This window comes from Pyrus communis, chromosome 5, assembly GCF_963583255.1.
Source record: "Pyrus communis chromosome 5, drPyrComm1.1, whole genome shotgun sequence".
Classification (NCBI taxonomy): Eukaryota; Viridiplantae; Streptophyta; class Magnoliopsida; order Rosales; family Rosaceae; genus Pyrus; species Pyrus communis.
The window spans coordinates 23,257,960-23,277,434 of NC_084807.1; the positions used below are offsets into that span (position 1 = coordinate 23,257,960).

At 39.7% G+C, this 19,475-nt stretch overlaps 4 protein-coding genes, 1 non-coding gene and 1 pseudogene across 8 annotated transcripts; 3 read left to right on the forward strand and 3 right to left on the reverse strand.

Moving 5' to 3' along the window:
• Positions 1-398: 398 nt before the first annotated feature.
• LOC137735081 (telomere repeat-binding protein 3-like) lies at positions 399-5,706 on the forward strand. The gene is made up of 10 exons (XM_068474454.1): positions 399-804; positions 1,961-2,108; positions 2,219-3,059; positions 3,144-3,329; positions 3,444-3,506; positions 3,596-3,675; positions 3,897-4,123; positions 4,579-4,896; positions 4,992-5,055; positions 5,202-5,706. The coding sequence occupies exons 2-10, from the start codon at positions 2,028-2,030 to the stop codon at positions 5,364-5,366; spliced, it is 2,025 nt and encodes a 674-aa protein (XP_068330555.1). The 5' UTR covers positions 399-804; positions 1,961-2,027; the 3' UTR covers positions 5,367-5,706.
• A 1,196-nt stretch (positions 5,707-6,902) lies between these two features.
• On the forward strand, positions 6,903-8,445 carry LOC137734435 (scarecrow-like protein 14; annotated as a pseudogene).
• A 425-nt stretch (positions 8,446-8,870) lies between these two features.
• On the reverse strand, positions 8,871-9,021 carry LOC137735778 (U4 spliceosomal RNA). Its single transcript, XR_011068688.1, has one exon. It is a non-coding gene; the product is annotated as a U4 spliceosomal RNA (small nuclear RNA).
• Positions 9,022-9,837: 816 nt separating this feature from the next.
• On the forward strand, positions 9,838-11,594 carry LOC137734763 (uncharacterized). Of its 4 annotated transcripts, none has more exons than XM_068474046.1 (7): positions 9,838-9,965; positions 10,040-10,126; positions 10,217-10,279; positions 10,386-10,487; positions 10,872-10,959; positions 11,062-11,130; positions 11,255-11,594. In XM_068474046.1, the coding sequence occupies exons 1-7, from the start codon at positions 9,888-9,890 to the stop codon at positions 11,377-11,379; spliced, it is 612 nt and encodes a 203-aa protein (XP_068330147.1). In that variant the 5' UTR covers positions 9,838-9,887; the 3' UTR covers positions 11,380-11,594. The 4 variants fall into 4 exon arrangements, with proteins under 4 accessions (XP_068330147.1, XP_068330148.1, XP_068330145.1 ...); XM_068474047.1 differs by having other exon boundaries at positions 10,875-10,959; XM_068474044.1 differs by having other exon boundaries at positions 10,872-11,130.
• A 92-nt stretch (positions 11,595-11,686) lies between these two features.
• On the reverse strand, positions 11,687-15,215 carry LOC137734761 (protein FIZZY-RELATED 3-like). The gene is made up of 10 exons (XM_068474043.1): positions 14,525-15,215; positions 13,532-13,654; positions 13,309-13,413; positions 13,049-13,228; positions 12,896-12,958; positions 12,590-12,784; positions 12,414-12,515; positions 12,226-12,288; positions 12,046-12,114; positions 11,687-11,958 (listed from the first exon to the last, which is right to left on the reverse strand). Exons 1-10 carry the CDS (start codon positions 15,110-15,112, stop codon positions 11,905-11,907), a joined length of 1,542 nt encoding a protein of 513 aa, XP_068330144.1. The 5' UTR covers positions 15,113-15,215; the 3' UTR covers positions 11,687-11,904.
• Positions 15,216-15,986: 771 nt separating this feature from the next.
• On the reverse strand, positions 15,987-19,024 carry LOC137735351 (actin-related protein 5-like). Its single transcript, XM_068474773.1, has 6 exons — positions 18,878-19,024; positions 18,710-18,780; positions 17,979-18,154; positions 17,678-17,841; positions 16,729-17,423; positions 15,987-16,638 (listed from the first exon to the last, which is right to left on the reverse strand). The coding sequence occupies exons 5-6, from the start codon at positions 17,125-17,127 to the stop codon at positions 16,180-16,182; spliced, it is 858 nt and encodes a 285-aa protein (XP_068330874.1). The 5' UTR covers positions 17,128-17,423; positions 17,678-17,841; positions 17,979-18,154; positions 18,710-18,780; positions 18,878-19,024; the 3' UTR covers positions 15,987-16,179.
• Positions 19,025-19,475: the final 451 nt, after the last annotated feature.

A 19,475-nucleotide genomic window follows, 5' to 3' on the forward strand; every position in this document is an offset into this window, starting at 1 on the left:
GTGATGATAAAAGAAGAAGAAGCATTTTGTCTCGGCTTCAAACTCTGTAGTTGAAGAGAGTCTATGAAGAATCGACTTTTGAGAGGGATTCATTAGCATTTCTTTTTTCATTTTCATTGCCCATTCCAACAAAAAAAATTATCGTCCGAAAATAAGAAAATTGTTATTAACATTCCGAAATTCTCATTTTGCACTCTAAACATTTTATATTTAAAAAAAAAAAAATACAACATTTGTGACAATTATGAAATAAAATTTTCGAAGCGGTAATAACAGTTCTCGAAAATAAAAGGAAAACAAATATGACTTGGGAGGTATACGTGGCAAGAGAACTCTATCTCCACCTCAGCTGGTGGATTGATGGATGTATAAGAAAAGGAGGGAAGGAAGAAGAGGAAGAACTGGTCCAAGAGATAGAGAGAGAGAGAGACAGAGAGAAAAAAGAAGGAAAAAAAAGAAGAAGGGGGTTTAGGGAACCTGCAATTACCCGGACATTATTGCTCTTTTACTGGCTCGCCTAGTTTTGTGGTCAGAAAACCATGAAACATATATAAGAAGGGGTTTAAGGCCACTGTTTCTTCTGCATGGTTTTTGTATATACAAAATCATTAACATTTTACAATCCAATTGGGTTTTTCCTTTTGCCTTTTTGTAGAGAGATTTAGAGAGAGAAACCACCAATTCTTGCTTCGTATTCTCGCAGATCTCTTACACATTTCCCAGATTTTCTGTTTTTTCTTTCCCTGAAAATTTGTAGATATATTGGTTTTAGATTTAACCCAGAAGAAGATCTTTGTCCAAGAGGTGAGTAAATCGAGCTTCTCTGCAAGGATTTTGGTTTGATGCAATTTGGGTTTTAGTTTTTGAGAATTCAGCGCTGTTCTGGTCAATAACTTATGGGTTTTGCTTCGGTTGAGCAATTGGGTGTGTTCAATTACTGCATGCAATTTTGAATTTCGATTGAGATCGGGACCTGATTGGGGAATTTGGGTCGTGTTTGGATGTGCTGAATTGGGTTTGATTGAGAATTTGTGGTCGTGATCAGAATCATGGGTTTTGTTTTGCATGAAGTCCATTTCTTTTGATCTGAGGTTTATGGGATTTTAGTTTAGCTTTGAATTCATTCATCGCTGCGTAAAACAGATTACAGAACTAAGATCGGAATTGGCGTTGGATTTGTAATTGCTTTTGCCGAATTGGATTTGATTTGGAATTCTTCTTGTTGTGTATTCAATTTATCAAATGGGAATTCGTTTTCTGGGTTTTGGGTTTATGAAGTTAAATGCAATTTACATTTCTAAGTTCTTTGTACATTAAACAACTAGTTTCAGATGTGATTGGAGCCTTGACTTCCAATTTGGTTCCGGTTCATGCTTGATCTTGTATCTGTTCAATTACCTGGAATTTTCTTTTGAAAAGACCTCTGATTAGGGTTTTAAGATCTGGTTTATGATTTTCTGCATACCGCGGAGCAGATTAGATTAGTTTAGTTTTTATTATGTTTTCGTTTCAAGCTTTGGTTCAAGTCTTTCGAGTAGTTTTATATTCCAAATCTTACCGTGTTGGATTTTGCTATTGTTCCTCAATCAGTCTAAGGGATCTGTTTGATTTCTAAGAATTGTGGGAATGATTAGGCACTTACACCTGGAGAGGTGGTTTGGTGGTTAGGAGACTTGGAGGCCTAATCATGAGTTTTACGTTATTGATCACAGAGGCAGTCTATTCTTGCTATATTTTAGTTAATATGCATCTTTAAAGAAGGAACATTATATCACTACTTCGATCTCATTGTGGGATTTTATTTTATGTTGGTTTTGATATAGTAGTATGACGTAGGATTCTGAATTTATTGTTATCTTCCTTTTGTGATCAATGTGATTTTGTTTCGATTATGCAAACACATTTTCCCCAAGCTAAGCCTGACACGTGTTCTTTCTATGAAATGAATATCTTATGACAGTGAACTGAATGCGGGATTGATGCTTCTTTGTGTTTGATGAGTTCAAATTGCCATGTATGCTTGAGATATGGTGTTGAAGAAGAGGCTCGATTTTGGATTTAATGGCTTCCAGGTCCCTACTATACCTAGAGCTCCCAGATCAGCTAGGGTAAGCAGTCCTGAAATTCTAGGGTTGCCTCTTTTTGTTTTCTCCTTACCTTTTTGGTTTTGGATGATAAACCCTGTATTGAATTCATGAATTTCGGTTACTGGTTTCAGAGGCGCCCACATAGGAAGTCGGTTGAGGATGGCCAATTCTGTGCATTTGAATTATTGGCCTCTTTAGCTGGAAAGTTATTGCAGGAGAGTGAAAGTTCTGCCTCCAGTAATGCTTCTGAAGGAAATTTGCAGCCTGCCTTTGGCATAGACGTTAAGCAGGAAAGACAAGATGAACATAAACCTCTGAAAGAAGAGTGCCCTGATCAGGGAAGCTCCCAAGAAAGCGTTTCTTTAGGGCTGACATCGCAAAATGTCGGTCAGAAGGGCATTCTAAAAGAAATTCTGTGTGCCAACAGTGATACTGTTTTGGAACGCACTTCAGTTATTACAAGTTCAGACAGCTCTGCAAAAGCTGGGCGCCGGGCAAAGTCTGTAATTTCCAGTAGCAGGCCCACATTTCAAAATTATTCTGGTAAGGTAGAGGGGGGATCCCCTGGTATTGTGGAGTCCTGTTATGGTAATGTAGCAAATGGAATTGAAGTACAGGAAGATAGTAAGCTGTTAGAAACTGGAGCTTTGAAGATAGCTAACCCATGCAGTTCCAAGGATCCAACTGAACTGCATGCAAAATATCCTGCAATGCTCAATAGAGACAGCAATGTCAAATTGTCATTGTTCAGGGATCCTGTTCCTAATGCTTCTTTTTCCAGGCATAGGAATGATATTGAATTAGGTAGCAGAGATGATGACGAAAACTTTACTAGGTGCATTAAACCTAGCAACAGGGTGAAGGTCTTTAGGCCTCCACCACGTGTTGGAGACCGAAGAATAAGGAAGTTACTGACATCCAAGTACTGGAAAGCGGCTCCAAAGTTGAGGGAATGTGAGCACTATAGATATGGTAAGTTTCTTATTGTGCTTTGGTTAGCATCATAAATCGATGCAAATTCATTTAATGTTGAGCTTATGTTTTTGGTTTTTCTAGATGGGGGAGTAAAAACTATTTATCACAAAAGGAAAACCTTTTACAACCGTGAAAGATCTCAACGTGACACTCTTTATAAGAGGAGGAAACTGGTTGACCGGAGTTCGGTAGTGACTTCTGATGGAGGGTTTAGTGGTGAAAGTGTTTCTAACTCACCCGATAACGGAGATAAAACTGGTCCAGCTGGTATGCTACTTTGGCACAATTATGTAGATATTTTGTTGTTACTGTTTCCTTATGTGTTCTTGGGACTTAAGGCTTGTGGTATTGGTTTTTCTTAATAGTTATTCTTCTGTGCAGCAAACGGAGTGTCAGCTTCAGTTATTGGTCATCAAACATCTTTCTGCTCTGAGGAATCTCATGGTAATTAAAGTTTTTAAGATTTGGTGTTAAACACTTTCCTTATTCGATTGTATAACCAGTATCATTGTGCATTATCTTTCCTTCTGCAGTGAAATTGAGAATCAAATCCTTTAGGGTTCCAGAGCTTGTCATTGAGGTCCCAGAAACTGAAACAGTCGGTTCATTGAAGGTATTAATTCAGATGCATTATTTTATTTTACGTGCCATTGGCCATAAAATAATGTACGGGTTGCAGGTCTTCTCCTTCCTCTTTACGATAAGAATTTTCCTCAAATGGCATGGAATATGATTGTTTATTCGCTAGTATTGGGTCTTGTTTAGCAAGTAGTTGTTGACTATTCATCACTTCTGGGCCTGAATATTTTACTTTTGTGATATGAAATTTTACAGAGGACAGTCATGGATGCAGTGAATGCCATACTTAGGGATGGTTTAAGTGTTGGAGTACTTGTTCAAGGGAAAAACATAAGAGATGACAACAGAACGCTAATGCAGATGGGAATTTCTTCCAAAGACAGTTTGGATTCTCTGGGTTTTATGTTGGAGCCTAGTCCCGTGCAAGCTTCTGCATTTTTGTGTTCTGGCGATCCTCCATTTTCATGCGAGATGGTGGCCAGGTAATTGATGTGTTGTGAGAAGTCCCTTGTCTAAAGTTGGAATTTTTTTGATTGCCCATTTGGGTCGACTTTGTTTTCTTTCATAGTTGTTGATATGCATGCTGAGATGGTATTTTTCTGCTGGAATTTATGACGTTTGTTTTGTGTATTTAATTAAGTCTATAGCTGCTTATACAATATATTTGAGGCTGTTTAGACAATTAAGAGATGAATTTCCCTCCGGTATGCGTTATTTGATTTAGTATCATAAATTCTTAATTAATGCAATTTTGTAGGCAATAGTGTGTGCTAATTATTCATGATGATCGTGTTATGATGCATATGTGGAAAAAAAAATTGTTGAGCTTTAATCTCAATGGATAGGACAAGTTTTGCATTACGGTTCTGCTCTGTTGACTTGAGGAACAGCTTTTCACATGTGTTCTCATTACAACAAATATGCATCGTTGTTTCAGGTCCCCAAGAACACCCGTCTTGGACTCTCCAATGTCTGATGTGTTGTCTGACATTCCTCCTATAACCAATTCAGGGAGTCTTGCTGAAACTAAGCATGAACCAGTTTCCTCTCATATTGACATATTGACCAACAAAACAATGCTGGAATCCCAGGCGATAGTTGCGATTCCAGAAATGAGCATGGAGCCACTAGCCATAGTTCCCGTGAGCCAAAAAACTAAGCGATCTGAGCTTGCACAGCGTCGAACCAGGAGACCATTCTCTGTCTCAGAAGTCGAAGCATTGGTGACAGCAGTTGAGGAACTTGGAACCGGAAGGTGTGATGTTCGTTACCACTTAAATAGTATCAGTGCGAGATGCATGATTCCATTTTGAAGGATAATAGTGGTTTAACAATGTTATGAATCTGCAGGTGGCGCGATGTTAAATTGCGTGCATTTGAGAATGCAGATCATCGAACTTATGTGGACCTGAAGGTAAATTTTGTTTGTATGGTTATCTTGTCCTACATCACTCGATTATTATTTTGTTTGCAGGTACATTGCCATTGAGTGCTTCTCTGGAAAGCACAAGTTACATGATTTATGTTGTATTTGATGTGCTTTGTGGTGGTTTTATGCAGGACAAATGGAAAACCTTAGTCCACACCGCAAAAATCTCTCCTCAGCAAAGAAGGGGAGAGCCCGTTCCTCAGGAGCTTCTGGACCGAGTGTTGGCTGCCCATTCTTACTGGTGCCAACACCAAGCAAAGCAACACAGCAAGCACCCGGCCTTGCCAGCATTCTGAAGATCACAGACGCACCCGACCGATAGGCAGGGAGCTGAAAGGTATCCGATTGTATGATGTAGAAAAAAACAGGAAACGTTGACAGAAACAGGGAAAGAAGAAGACAAATGTACAAATGACCCAAAATTTGTGTAAAATCCTCACCCCCACAGTTTAAATTCAATTGCCGGCGTCTCTGTCTGAGGGAGGCCGGCAAATGTAAATGGTTCGTCGGAATAAAGATTATTCTAACAGAATCTCACAGTTGTTTGAATTCAATTTGTTTTTATTTCACCAACTTGTAATGCAGAGAAATGTGAATGTTCATAAACAGGAATAAACTTATTTTAATTATCTTCAATATGTTGCTTCTGTGTTAATAACTTCCATGTGAATGTGATGTGAGTTTCTTGCATTGCAAGTCAGTCAACGTCACTGTTTTCAATTCAAAGATGGGTTGCAATTGAATGATTGAGTTGCGTATAATTTACACCTTTGCTGTTGGACTAATTATTTATCTAATTTTTTGAATTGGCCAACTAACTTGGGCGGTGGCTCTGACATATTAACACATTTGGCACGTGCACAATCACGTGTAGAGATGAAGAAAAGAAATATATCCTGTTGATTTGTTATCTGGCAAAGTTTGTAGTGTACTACTCAACTTCTTGCCTACTTACCTACGTATTTTGAATTGGTCAGCATATCACCAAGGAACTAAATTGGATCTAAAACACCTCAAAACGGTGCGGGTTCGGGTCACCCGTTTCTTTTGCGGGGTATGGAGGCGGATAACGCTCGTTCAAGTGTATACCTGATTGCGCATGTCCAATTGGTTTAGTGGTACCCAGTTTTCTCTTTGATAAAAGTAGATCTCAAGTTCGGCTCACTCGATTATGATACCTATATATCTATATATTTGTTATGATTTTAATAATAGGTTGTGATTAATATGCGAGTTAACCTTATGTTGTAAAAGTATCTTTGTAAATATCTGTGTGCGAGTAAAATTTCATCGGTTATGGATATGTGTTCACAGGTCAATATTGTTCTGTTCACCATATGAGGGCCTCTTGAGAATCTGATCTCCTCACTCTTGATCACATGGCCATATTATCTTTGGGTCCTTGGCCCAAAATAAAAAAATTAAAACAAAATAACACCCAAAAAAAAAAAAAAAAAAAAAAAAAAAAACTTCAAAAATGAAAGACTTAAATTGAGTTGAGCTTGGTGTGACTCGTGCGAGGCAGCAAGTGTGTAACTAAAGAGGACATTAAATGTAATTAGTTGTGATGAAGAGGGAAGAAAGGGCTAATTAACAGGCACGCAAGTGATATTATTTGTTAATACATAATGAAATTCGCATGCATCAACAATTGACGGTCACTTACACGATCGTGAATACTAACTTTGAACGATTTCTTTATCAAAATTGTGCACCTTCCCATCCAATTTCGAGTAATTTGGGCCCGGATTTGAGCACGAATTCGGATGGGGAATCATCCGAGGACTGCGATTTTAGTGATGTAGTTCTCAAGTACATTTAACAAAATTCTTATGGAAGAAAAGACCCAAATATATCATGAGCCTGCAGCACTTGAAGCTGCTGAGCTATCATTTTATGAGCTTCTTGGAGAGAAGCACTCTCTTTCTCCTCCTTGTGACATGACTTCGTATGCTGATCAAAACAATGAAAGCCGAGATGAATGTCATCCTTCGCGTTCTAGTGATTACAATACTACCTCTTGGATTGGCTTCGGGGTTGTGATTCGCGTGAGTACAAATCCTTGCATGTTTCTTCTCAGTCCAATTCTTTGTCATTCCATGCCTCATCAAATGGAAGTGGTAACGTTGTAGAAAGGGTGTGAATTCTTTTCCGAGCACTCTAGAGTTCCTCACTTTTTGAATTGAGATTGAGTCGGCTGTGCAATTTGAAAGAGGCTCTGAGGAAGCAAGTAGGTTTCTTCCGAATGGTAATGCACAGATTGTTAATTTGGAAAGTAACACGATGTTACTTAACGAGGGGAAGGCAGATGCTATACGTATGGGAGCTGAGGTAAAGAAGAAGAATGAGTACTTTTTCTGATGGGTGAAGAGGAAAGAAGAATCCTTACTGCGAAAATGTGAATGTAGATGCAGGGAAGTGTAACAAGCAATTAGCAGTTTAAACTGAATCAACTGTGAGTTCGGAAATTGGTGATACGGTTTTCACAAATTGCGCACAAGAACAATCTGCTCTTGGGACAATCAAGAATGTACACCAGCATGGTCAGTCGAATGAGGCCAGTGGTAGAAAAGGCCGTGGAAAGAAGTGGGGATGTAAAAAGGAAGTGGTGGATTTGAGAACTCTTTTGACTCCTTGTGCACGAGCGGTTGCAGCTAATGATAAGAGGACGCGCAATGAGTTGCTTAAGCATATCAGACAGCATTCTTCTCTTATGGCAATGGGAAACTCGCTGCAAAGACTAGCTCACTATTTTGCTGATGGTCTTGAGGCACGCATGGCTGGATCCGGTGCTCAGATTTACAAAGATCTTGTGTCCAAGCCACCATCAGCTGCAGATATCTTGAAGGCTTACTATCTATATCTTGTCGTGTGTCGTTTAAGAGGCTATAGTTTTTCTTCTCAAACAAGACAATAATGGAAGTAGCTGAGAAAGCAGCAAGGATGGTATGCAGAAACTTATAAAGTTCCATTTCGGTTCAATGCAACAGCACAAAAGTAGGACACCATTCAAATTGAGGATCTTAAAATTGATCGTGATGAGGTGCTTCTTGTGAACTCGATGCACAGTTGTTTTAAAACTGATTAGGACCATAAATCCGGATATCTACACATTGGGGATTTCGGGAGGGCCTCTTCCACTTTTCCACATTGTTCGATATGATTGAGATAAATGTCCCGCATGATGCTCCAGAGAGGATTTTGAATGCGAGGGAGGTCTTCGGTAAGCAGGCAATGAATGTCATTGCGTGTGAGGGTTCGCAGAGGATTGAGAGACCAGACATACAGGCAGTGGCAGCTGAGGAATCTGAGGGCCGGGTTTACGCAACTTTGAATCAGGAGATTGCGAAGGTAGCAAAGGACATCCTCTCTCTGTCATTTGTCAATTTGTGTCACGTAAGATATGCCAAGGACAGGTCCTGCTAGCCAGATTACTCGGAATCATAATATCGGCAGCTGAAACAGCGTATGGTCTTCGGGCGAGAAGAGGTTTGTTGTTGAAGAGCGGTAGCGAAAGCCATGATTACACTCTTTTAAGAAGGATCAGCAAATCTAATCCGGTTGCCCAGAGGCTTTTTCTACTTGATAGCTACTTCCTGAATCCTCTAGTTTCATGCCGCTGTTTAAATCATATTTCTCCCGGTAATTGCGGCATCCAGCATGAGGGACAATCTTGTAATTTTATTTATCTTAATTTACAGTATCTGTAGTTTCTGTTGTACTTACAATGACTATTTTCATCCGCTATTATTTACTCCAATAAGCCATCAACAGCAAGAAATTTGAACTTGGAATTGTAGGGCTTTACCCCGAAGGGAGCCCTTCCAGAAATTCTCAGAGGCCCAGGCTGAACCCAGGCCAGTGAGGGGGTTTGGAAATAGTTTTCAACCAGCAATAGACGCGCCTCGGTTAGAACCTCATTAGCTGCGTCATTGCCCCAAGCGCAAAGATGGTTTGTGATTTTTGCTTCTGTTCCATTTTATAATCTCTCCAGCAGCTTCCCATCTATCTCTGGGCGATGTGGGACAAAAGCAACAACTTTGTCTCACCAATTGTATTGTATTCCTCGCTTTTCCCCCATTCAACAGCTACCTACTTTATCCAACAAAATTGCATTTTATTGTAGGCAATAACCCACCTCAGAATTCAGCGCTATTACGATTTACACGTTTCAATTTCCTCACAATAATATTGTATTATGAGAGTTAAAAGTCGTACTTATATGCTATTTAGTACTACGGTCTAGTGATATTCCTTTTCATTTGTAAGTGAGAGATCTTAGGTTCAATTCTCGCCAAAACAAAATTGAACCATATTATTACTAGCTCATTGAGAGATTTAGCCACTCCCTCACCTCTTAGTGTAAATAGTATCGTTTGTTTAAAAAAAAAAAAAGTCGTACTCATATATATCTTTTAGCTATTTGCTAATTTGATTGTTTGTCAAAATAATGACATGATAAGTATCGATTCGTTTGTGGATTGGTATGGAAACCAAATTGGCACAACATAAACAAAAAATTGTCATCATGGAGCTTCGTTTTCTTCCCGGTTAATATTTAGTTATTTAGTAGCATGAAAAGAAAATCAATCGCACAATTTAGTCACAATTCTACCGCATTATCAATTTAATTAAGGAGATTAAGGGTGATATTTGAAAAAAAAAAAAGAAAAAAAAAATGGGAGTTCACCTTAGGTGACGTTTTTGGTCATATACAAGTTTAAAAAAAAAAAAAAAAAAAAAAAAAAAAACTCGCTGTTGGTTGGGGTTTAGGGTTTTATTGCGAAGAAGAAACAGAGAGGAAGAAAGGGGTAAAGATGAGTGGGGCAGGAAAACCAGATTTCTTCTACAGAGAGGCTCAACGCCTGGGCTATGTGGCTCGCTCGGCCTTCAAGGTATTCATTGATTTACCATTTTTCCTAAAATTCATGTCTCTAATTGCCACTAACCCACCCACATCTTTCAACAGCTGCTTCAGATGCAGAAACAGTACAAGCTCATAACCCCTGGCTCCTCTGTTCTCGACCTCGGCTGTGCTCCCGGCGCTTGGCTTCAGGTCCTTTTTGGTCGTTTCAAAATCCTAACTTTATACTCAAATTTCGATTGTCTTCTCATAACATTCATGGGTTTTTGTTGAAATTTGCAGGTGGCTTGCCAGAGCTTGGGTCCCCTAAAAAATGGCGGCCTTGTTGTCGGGATTGATCTCAAGGTCTCATTTTGCACTATCCTTTCGCGATTTATTTTCTTTCTTTTTCTGTTTATTCGATCATTTATATAGAGTAATTGGGTTGTGAAATGCGGAATTTGCAGAACAGAAGGTGAAGGTTCCAGCTGAGCATTGTGATTCGAGGGTTCAAACTGTTTGCGCCGATGTGATGAAACTCCCCAGAGCCCATGTCAGGGAACTATCTCCACAGGTATTGTTGTCTTAGCTTCTTAGCTTTAATTAACAATGGTTCAAATTGCTTTTGCTAATTTATGTCTTTCGATTGTGAGAACAATTCAAATCTTCACAGCAACTTTTTATGACCAAGAATTGTTAGAAACTTGGTTAAATATGCTGTTGTTTCGATTTATGATCACGTTGTCCTTCAACCCTGTTTCAGGATGTTTCAAGGTGTGAGACAAATAATATTTTGGTTCCTTGCCAACTTTTGACATTGTACCATGTGCACATGAATTTCCAACTTAATAAAAACCAACCTTAGCTTTTTGCGAAGGAAAACGTTTATAGGATCCTCTTGCAGATGTAGGATAGGAATAGGGAAGAGATTCATGGTTTTGCCGTTGTGTTTGTGCAGCAGAAAGGGTTTTCTGTGGTACTCTCGGATATGTGTCCCCTCGTTTCTGGAATCTCAAGTAAAGATGCAGCTTTATCGCTCGAGTTAGGTATGCAAGCACTGAATTTGGCTGTTGGTGGAGCTGCCTTAGCTCATTGCAATAACGAAATTCAAACAGAGGAAAGTAATGATGGGGCAACTATAATTTCAGATGATAACGGTGTATTGCGAAGGGGAGGCAATCTTGTGATAAAGCTTTTAGAGAGTGAAGATGTGCAAGGTCATTTTCTTAATTCCTTTCTTGTTTTTCCCCTTTGGTCTGGTAACATAGTAGCAGTAATTGCTCCATTGAAGCTCTGTTTGGATATATTTTTTTACCCATCTTCTGGCCGTTTGTTCTGTAGAAATCAACAAGATTTGCAAACCGCTGTTTAGAAAGGCATCGCTGTTGAGGCCTAAAGCTACAAGATCATCGTCAAGAGAGATTTATTTGATATGTCAAGGTCTGCAGTCGCAGGCAAAGACTTAGAACGAAGATTGCACCCCAAACTTAGGAGTAGAAATCCAGCATTTCTGAACATTGTAGGTGTTTTGCAAGACGAGTAAACTGATCGATTGGCGGCTGTGAATTATTGTGTCCTGAATTGAACCATACCACATTCCTTTCAACGACCTTGTACTAAATGTGTCTTTCGAAAGATTACGATTGAATGTTACTGATGTTGTTATTGGTTTTCACTTCTATTTTATGAACCAAGTTGCGATGTCGTACACGTTTCTTAGATCTTTGAGCTAACAGAAAGGAACTGATGAAAATTATGAATGTTAGATAGGAGGCTCTGGAAATGAACACCGAAAATGTATATTATTGAATTTCTTAATCAGACGAGAACACTTTACAAAATCCAAAAACTTCGTGTGGGGTAAAAGAACCAAAGAAAAAGAAGAAAATTTGTGTTTTCACTACCGATAAATTACAGTATTCTTCTGACCACAAAGAAAATAAGAGCATCTCCATTTACAAGATATCGCTTCATGTATATGTGCAAGAGAATCATCGAATCTGAGTTCGTCCTAGTGACCAAAGACCTGTATCCTTCACTGATGTCTGAAATAACAAACGAAAAGAAAAGGATCAGAAAAGAAGTCGTAACAGATTTGGGAGGGAAGATTGGATCATGATATTCATGCATACATGTGTCTTCACAGATGGGAAGACGTTCCAGAATCTTAGAGTCTCATCCCCGGCACCCGTGACTATTGTCTGCAGTAAAAGCAATTTTATTTGGGTTAGAACAGAAATTTAGGCTTAAACAAACAAGAACTTGTGCGTATACAGGGTGGCGTATACGGGGTGGCAAAAATGGTGCAATACCTGACCATCTGGTGACATTGCAAGGTACAGAACTCGCATGCTATGGCCGGTTAAAGTGGCAACCTATACAAGAGGACATTCCGGAAGGAATTAGATAGAAAGCTTGCAACCAGAAAAGGTTTTTTCTGCATTTTCTTATGCTTCAAGTCGATTTGAACATTTACAAAGTTTAAAATGAAAAGGCCAACCTTTCCCATGGATGGATACTTCCAAACCATAATTTGATTCTGGGAGTACCCATGAGTGCTGACTATCTCATTCACATTCTTACTCCATGTAAGATTGCAGACCTGTAAGTTTAAGTCGACTCGAGTGAGTTGAGGGTATTCTCTTTGCTTGTAGGAATAACAGAACTGAAATGTACCTGGCTTCCTGTGTCGATGCTGTTCAATTGGTGGCCGTTTGTAGTGTTCCAGAACCGAATACTTCTGTCAGCAGTTCCGCCTCCAGATGCGAGAAGGCCACTCTGGTGGGGTGACCATGCAATGGCCTTGACAGCAGCTGTGTGCTCTGTCAGCCTCAAAGCCGGTTGCTGAGAATGCTGGTTCCAGACCAAGAGCTGGTCACCAACAAGCCACTAAGTTAGCCATTGACTGAAACATAGAAGAGAGCAAGAGAAGAGAACACGAACGGGAAAAAAATAAAAAATAAACAGCTTAGTAATGGCTACCTGATTATCATTGCCACCGGATGCAAGTTCCCTGTCGTCATTGGACCATTTCAGCCCACATACCTGAAGAATTGAAATTTGAAGAAAAGTTCATTTTGTTTGCGTTTTCCCAAGAACCTCATTTAATCACAAAATCTTTTGAAGTCTTCATACCTCAGACTTGTGGCCAACAAGCTTGCTGATGTAATTGTCTGGGACTCGAAGATCATGTTGAAGTATGTTCCGGTCTCGGCTTCCTGAAGCTAATATGCGCGAGTTCCACGCCAAAACTCCAGTCCTTGTTTGATGCCCGCCCATCGTTCGAACCCTCTTGCACTGCGTCCCATCCCAAACCTAGAACAAAACATCACAATTAATGGCCATCTGTCTATCAAGTGTAAATCAGAGGACTATCGATTCAAACAAATAGCTACCTGAACTCGACCAAGACTTGTGCCAATTGACAAGTATGACCCCTCCCGTGTCCATTGGACAGAGCACACGCCGTCATTAGGCCCCAAGTCACAGAGTTTTGTCACCTGAGGAAAAACAATGCATCACAAACTACTACAAACTGAAGAAAGTGGCAGAGACAGCTTTTGGATTAGACTTCGAAACCACAGAATCACAAAGTTGGAAATCTATGTTTAAACTCACCTTGCTGTTTGATGCACTCCAAAGATAAACACTGGTCCCCAGTCCAACTGCAAGGACATTTTGGGAAGACCAGTCCACAAGGTTCAAGTAAAAGTCATCTTGTAGTGATGGAGCATCCAGAACCTGCAACCCATCAAGCCTTTTAAGATCAACCATTTTAATTTTCCCCTATAATTCCCTTCTTAGCCATACCAACAAAATATCAAGCTATTACTTACACGATATCAACATCATAATATCGACATAATATCATATTATCAATGCTAGTATGATGATATACCAACTTATCAAAAAAAAAAATTATGACATGTATCGAGTAATCCTGCAAACTAGCATAGGAAATGCAGCTTTTCAAATCAACCATTCTCGTAATCTAAGACCACCTCCAATGGTGGGCTAAAAGCCAAATTACCCCCCCCCCCAAAACCTCTCTAACCCAAGGGGAAAATTTGGGCTAAATGCTAAATGCTAAACCAAGGCCAAATTCCCCCCAAAATTTAGCCCAGAAATCGAAGTGGACTCCACCCAATATTTATCAGAATTTAAATTTTTTTAGATTAAAATGTTCATAGAATTAATTTACGGCAGTCTGCATATTTATTTATTTTTTTAAATTTAATTTAACCAAAAAAAAAAGCCTAAGTTCATTATTTAATAATCCCAGGCTAAAATATTTTAGGTTAGAACGGTTTGAACAGAAAAATTGTTTATAGGCTAAAAACTAAATTTTCCGGGCTAAAATATTTGGCTTTTAGCCCAACTATTGAAGATGGTCTAATCCATCAGATCAACTTGCTACTGCATTACAATTAAGCTAATTAAGCTAAATTGAGCTGAATTAAGCTATATTTAGCTAAATTAAACTATTTTAATCACTTTTTTCTTAGCAAGGTTCTGTCTTTCGTATTCCTAAGCCGCCAAAATTTTCAAAATTAACATTAAAAATTAAAGATCTAAAGAGGGAAGAACAGGTTACAGGGGATAATTAATTACCTTATGGGGTGTCTTGGGGACCTTGCGAGGAGGCTTGGGAGGCGTCGTCTCACTGGAAAACCCACTGTCATTTCTCAGAAGGGAAGGCGAATACGGCGAGTTGGGTCCAGAGTTCTCCGTCTTGAACCGCAACATGTTCTTGCTGGGACTCATTGGGGACGCCGCACCACCTGCAGGAGAAAAAGACCCGAAATCAGACCCGAAAAGCTCCGATTTCAACAATCTGGCATACGCCTCGTTGCCGCCTTCTTTCACCGGCGAGGCCTTCTCGTTGAGCCCGAACGTGTGAAGCCGCGAAGAGGATCTGCAGGGGATGAATCTGTCGCTGCAAGTCGAGGACTTGGACGGCGAGGACAGGTTCGAAATCGCCCGACAAGAACCGGGCGATGCTGAGAGACTGGAAACCGCCCGAAAGGAAACCGGCACGGAATCGAGGCGGAGCAGTGTCTCGGACATCCCGGTGGGGAGGTTGAGCCCGGATTTCCTCGCTTGAGGTGACTCCATTGCCGGGTTTTCTCGGATACGGTTCTTGGTTGCTTGGAGGAGGAGGTGCTGGGTTGCTGGGTCTGAAGAATGTGACGATATCATATAGGTATAATTAATGGGGTTTTTGAAAGAAGAAAGAGGAGGCCAAAGGACCAGCAATGGATGGAAAGTCCGGCCTCTCTCTCTCTAGAGTTTCTCTCTCTTGGTTCAGTGTGGAGGAAGACTTGTAACGGTCGAATAACAGTGGGGTTTATAGGAGCGGTGCTGGGGTTTTTTCTTTTAATTTAATTTTTTTAAATTTCTGTAAATAAAAATGTAAGACGCGCAATGTGCATGTATAGAATGCTACAACGGTCATTTTTTTTGCTTTGCTCGAGCTCGTCTAAAGCTGGCAGTTTGGTGTAGTTACAAAAGTAGGCCGTTGCTTTGAAGTCAATTGTTTATTGTTTGGCATTTAAATCTATTGTGATTCAATGCATCGGAATTTTTTATCGTTAGATTATTATTCATTAAATTCATAACTGTATATCCCATATGTGTCGTATACTAAAATGTAGTAGAATTTTTGGCAACAAAGAGCTACCATTGTGCTTTTTACCATATATTCTTTCTATTTTTTATGGAGGGATTGAGTAATTATGGACTAGTAGTGATACTAATCCACGTGTTATGATATGACTAACAGAAAATATATATCTCAGGGAATAGTATATTAAGTACAATGTGTTATACTATTAAATATTTATGTATTTGTAACGCAACATTATTGTGTCATTCCTTAACTAAAAAGTTCTTTTAGGGTTTGGGTTTGGTTTGGATGAGTACAATTGTCGCCCGAGTACCGCATATTAGAAAAACTCTCACACCAAGAGAGATATGCATGGAGTTTTAAAAGTGTGAGAGATAGAACATTAGCATTCCAAGGGCCATAAAACACAAAATTGTAACAAATGGAGACGCTCGAGAGGAATGAGGCTATTTCATCAACGATATTAACATGTTGTATGCATCTAGGTTTAACAACATCAATAATGCCATACAATATCAGCGTGTTATGGAAGAAGCTGAGTTTAGTGCCATTCAATGGACATACAGTAAGAAGGGTGACCAAAACAAAACAACCACAATGTATAATACCGAAACTGGTATCTCCGGACACAGTCTTCACCCTACTCATAATACTCTTCCTTGCTGAAAGTTTGTGTCGGGAAATGGGACTCAGCAGCGTAAGTGGAAGCCCCGCGCCATGCATCTAATATCGGATCCAATGCCTTGGCTATCCTTATGGGAGAACCACACGGCAGCTTCATCCGGATTCCAGCCTCCAAGCCCTCGCTCATGCCAGGAAAAAGACTACTCCCAACAGTCATAAATATTGAACTGGTTAGCCTCTCCTCCAGCTCTTGGACCTTAGTCGGCAGCCTCCTCAGTGACACCCCAGTCATCTCATCTAAGCCTGCCTGGTTGATCCCAATCCAGTTGGGATGAAATAAGATCTCTGGGCATCTGAACCTTTCAATGCCGAAAACAATTTCAAAATCTTCCTGGGTGAGAGGACAAAACCGTGGTGCTTCAACAGATTGAGGGTTTGCATTATCTGGTTTGGGAACAAATGTTGGGTCTACTTCCTGTCAAAGCAATGATCCAAGATAAATAATCATGAATCGAACAACAATGGAAATCACAGGCAACACATAAGTGAACCAGAATAAACTGACCTTGAGCCTCGAAGATAGATGTGCTAGCTCTGCTTCATCCACATCTGATCCCCCGTCATCATCATTGTTATCTTTGCTCATGAGTTTGTACAGTTGCCAATCTTCATCTTTGGCACCGAAAGTATCCTCACCCTTGCCGTGATCAAAAGCTGCTGTTGTCAAAAGGCGCAACCTTTCCCTTTCTGCAGCATTTAATCTCTCCCCACGGCCAACATTTCCAGAAAAATTATTCCCATTTGTATGAGCCCCGCCATTTGTCTTAAGTCGTTTTTTCTGTTCAACTTTCTCAGAAAGATCTTTATATTTAGCATGCAACTGCTCCGGATAAAGTTCTGGGTTTTCTCCACAATAAAGAGAAAAGGAGAATACAAAACTAATTGATGAGGAGAAAGTACACATTACAAAATCCCTAAAATAATCAAGAGGAATCTAGCATGCTAAGCAGTGAACCACACAAAATCTTAATTTTGGAAAACATGAATTAACCCTTCTCTCCTTAAAGTGTGACCACAACAAATCGATTTTTATTTTCTGGTTCAGAAATTAAAAAAATCATGTGTCACATACAATTGTTTTTGCTCATCTTGTTGATTTTTCTTTTCCCGCGCTAGTTCTTCTTCATGACCTTTCTGTTTAGCTCGCTACCGGCCTTCGGATGTGGTTTTTAGGAACAGCCGTCTCTTTTTCTCCTTCAGCTGTCAAGAGAACAATACCAAACGACTACATTAATGACGAGAGGAAACCTAAAAGTATGAAATAAGGAAAAGCTCTGACGCCCTCTGGTTGACGCTGTCTTCAAATGTTGGGTTTACGGAGAGGACTTCAGGTTTTTTGAGTCGTAAATAAGTTTCAGAGCAATGAATTGTGTGCAGACTATGCATACATCTTGAAAGTGCAATAGACAATGACTTCAAAATGGTGGGGAATGTGAAAGAGAGTTGACATATACCTGCTCAGGTGAGCATGTTGTCAGGTACATTTAAAAGAGGAAACCTTTCGCTTCCTACAGGTTCTGTCTTCTCCTAAAGCCAGGACAGATAACAAGACCATGTTTGTCACAAACCCCATGCCGCTGATTATACTTGTAGCTGAATGCAGCATCAACATCATATGCTGTAAGTATGGAAATGAAGAAAAATTAAATAACTGAACAAAAATAGACATAATAGAGGGAGCAAAAACTACACAGGACCAAAGGCTCAGTGTGGAAGCATGTCTGAAGAGATAAAATTTTAAGTTACCGTTGATACCTATAGATGGAACTCCACATGTCTCAAACAAAAGTTCAGCCATTTTACTGCAAGAGTGAACTGGGTTGCCCACGCATTCAGTAATCAGGATCGGATGATCAATCTGTTCTGCCCTCAAATGAACACAAACTTAAGGAAAAGGTCTTATGAATTGAATATACAAACTGATCTGAAACCTTGCATAAAAAAAAAAAAAAAAAAATCATTAAATTTAAATACGCTTGTAACAATCTAGAAAAACAAGAACACACTATTGCATATCATTCATGCAAGCTGATATTGGCAATCCATCATTAAAAAGAACTGGCTTCAAGATAGACAAAATCATGGTAGAAAAGAAATCTGCTTTTAACAAAGAGAACCTTCATAATCAAAATCTAGAGCTTCAGCAAGTATAATAAAACGAAGAAACGAATGGTCCATTTTGCGTGAGGCTACCAATATAGAATACAATCAACAGTAAACTGAACTTACATATTCCATAATTTCAAACCGGAAAACAACATTGTTGTCAAAAGCTGAGCGAGGTCCTGACCGCGTGCAATCAAAGTATTTCAACAATGCAGGATCATGGTCCCCAACAATGGCCACAGTTTCCCCGGAATACAGTTTTTTTAATTTTTTGATATATTTTTTTTAAAGTTACTACCTTCGATAATAATACAAAATTGTGCACGAATCTTGCAAATTAAGCTCCCAAAAATACATAACAGTGAGAAAATCAACCGTACCAGTGGCTTTGTGTCGAGGTCTCTGAACAATGTTGCGGAAAATAACACGAGGCTCGGTCTCTCCTGCCCACCTGAAAATTGCTCCCAAATAAAAACGAAGAAATGAAAAAAAATAGCCACAAATTTATGCACACAGAAGTTGAAATTAGGGTTCTTGCGAGGCTATACCCGATGCGGAAATAGGAGGCGCCATTGTCGATGACGATGGGAGTGGAGGAGGGGAAGCGTCTGTAATCGGACTACCGTTGAATTTTGGGGATAAACGGCATTTCGAATGGAGGAAGCCGAGGCCATGCCTGCGTTTTGTGCCGTAGCTTTCTCTGCTTCTTCTGTTGCAGTTCGAGTGTTCAACCATGGTACAGAAGAAGCAGACATGCACAGTACCAGAATTGAACCGGGTCGGGTTTCAAAGCTCACTGAAGTTTCGCTCTAACAGGTTTTGCCGCCAACATATTGAAGCCCACTCGGAAGTTCCTCCCGCTTTTCTACTCTGCTGGGCCCCCAAAAGACTGGGCTAAATTGGGCTCAGACAAAGCCCATATTATTGTTTTGCGTCCCTCTGGGGAATTTAGTTGCATGGAATTTTACTCGAGCATCATAAGGCTATATGCCATTTTTAGGAATTTTAGTGATTTGTTTCTCTTTAATACGAGCTGTTGTAACAAATTTACATTCACGTTGTACAAGTGATATTGGAGAACATGAGTCAAGAATCGAACAGAATACCTAAAGTGCATGAAATTATGAATAAATGTACGTTGCGAAT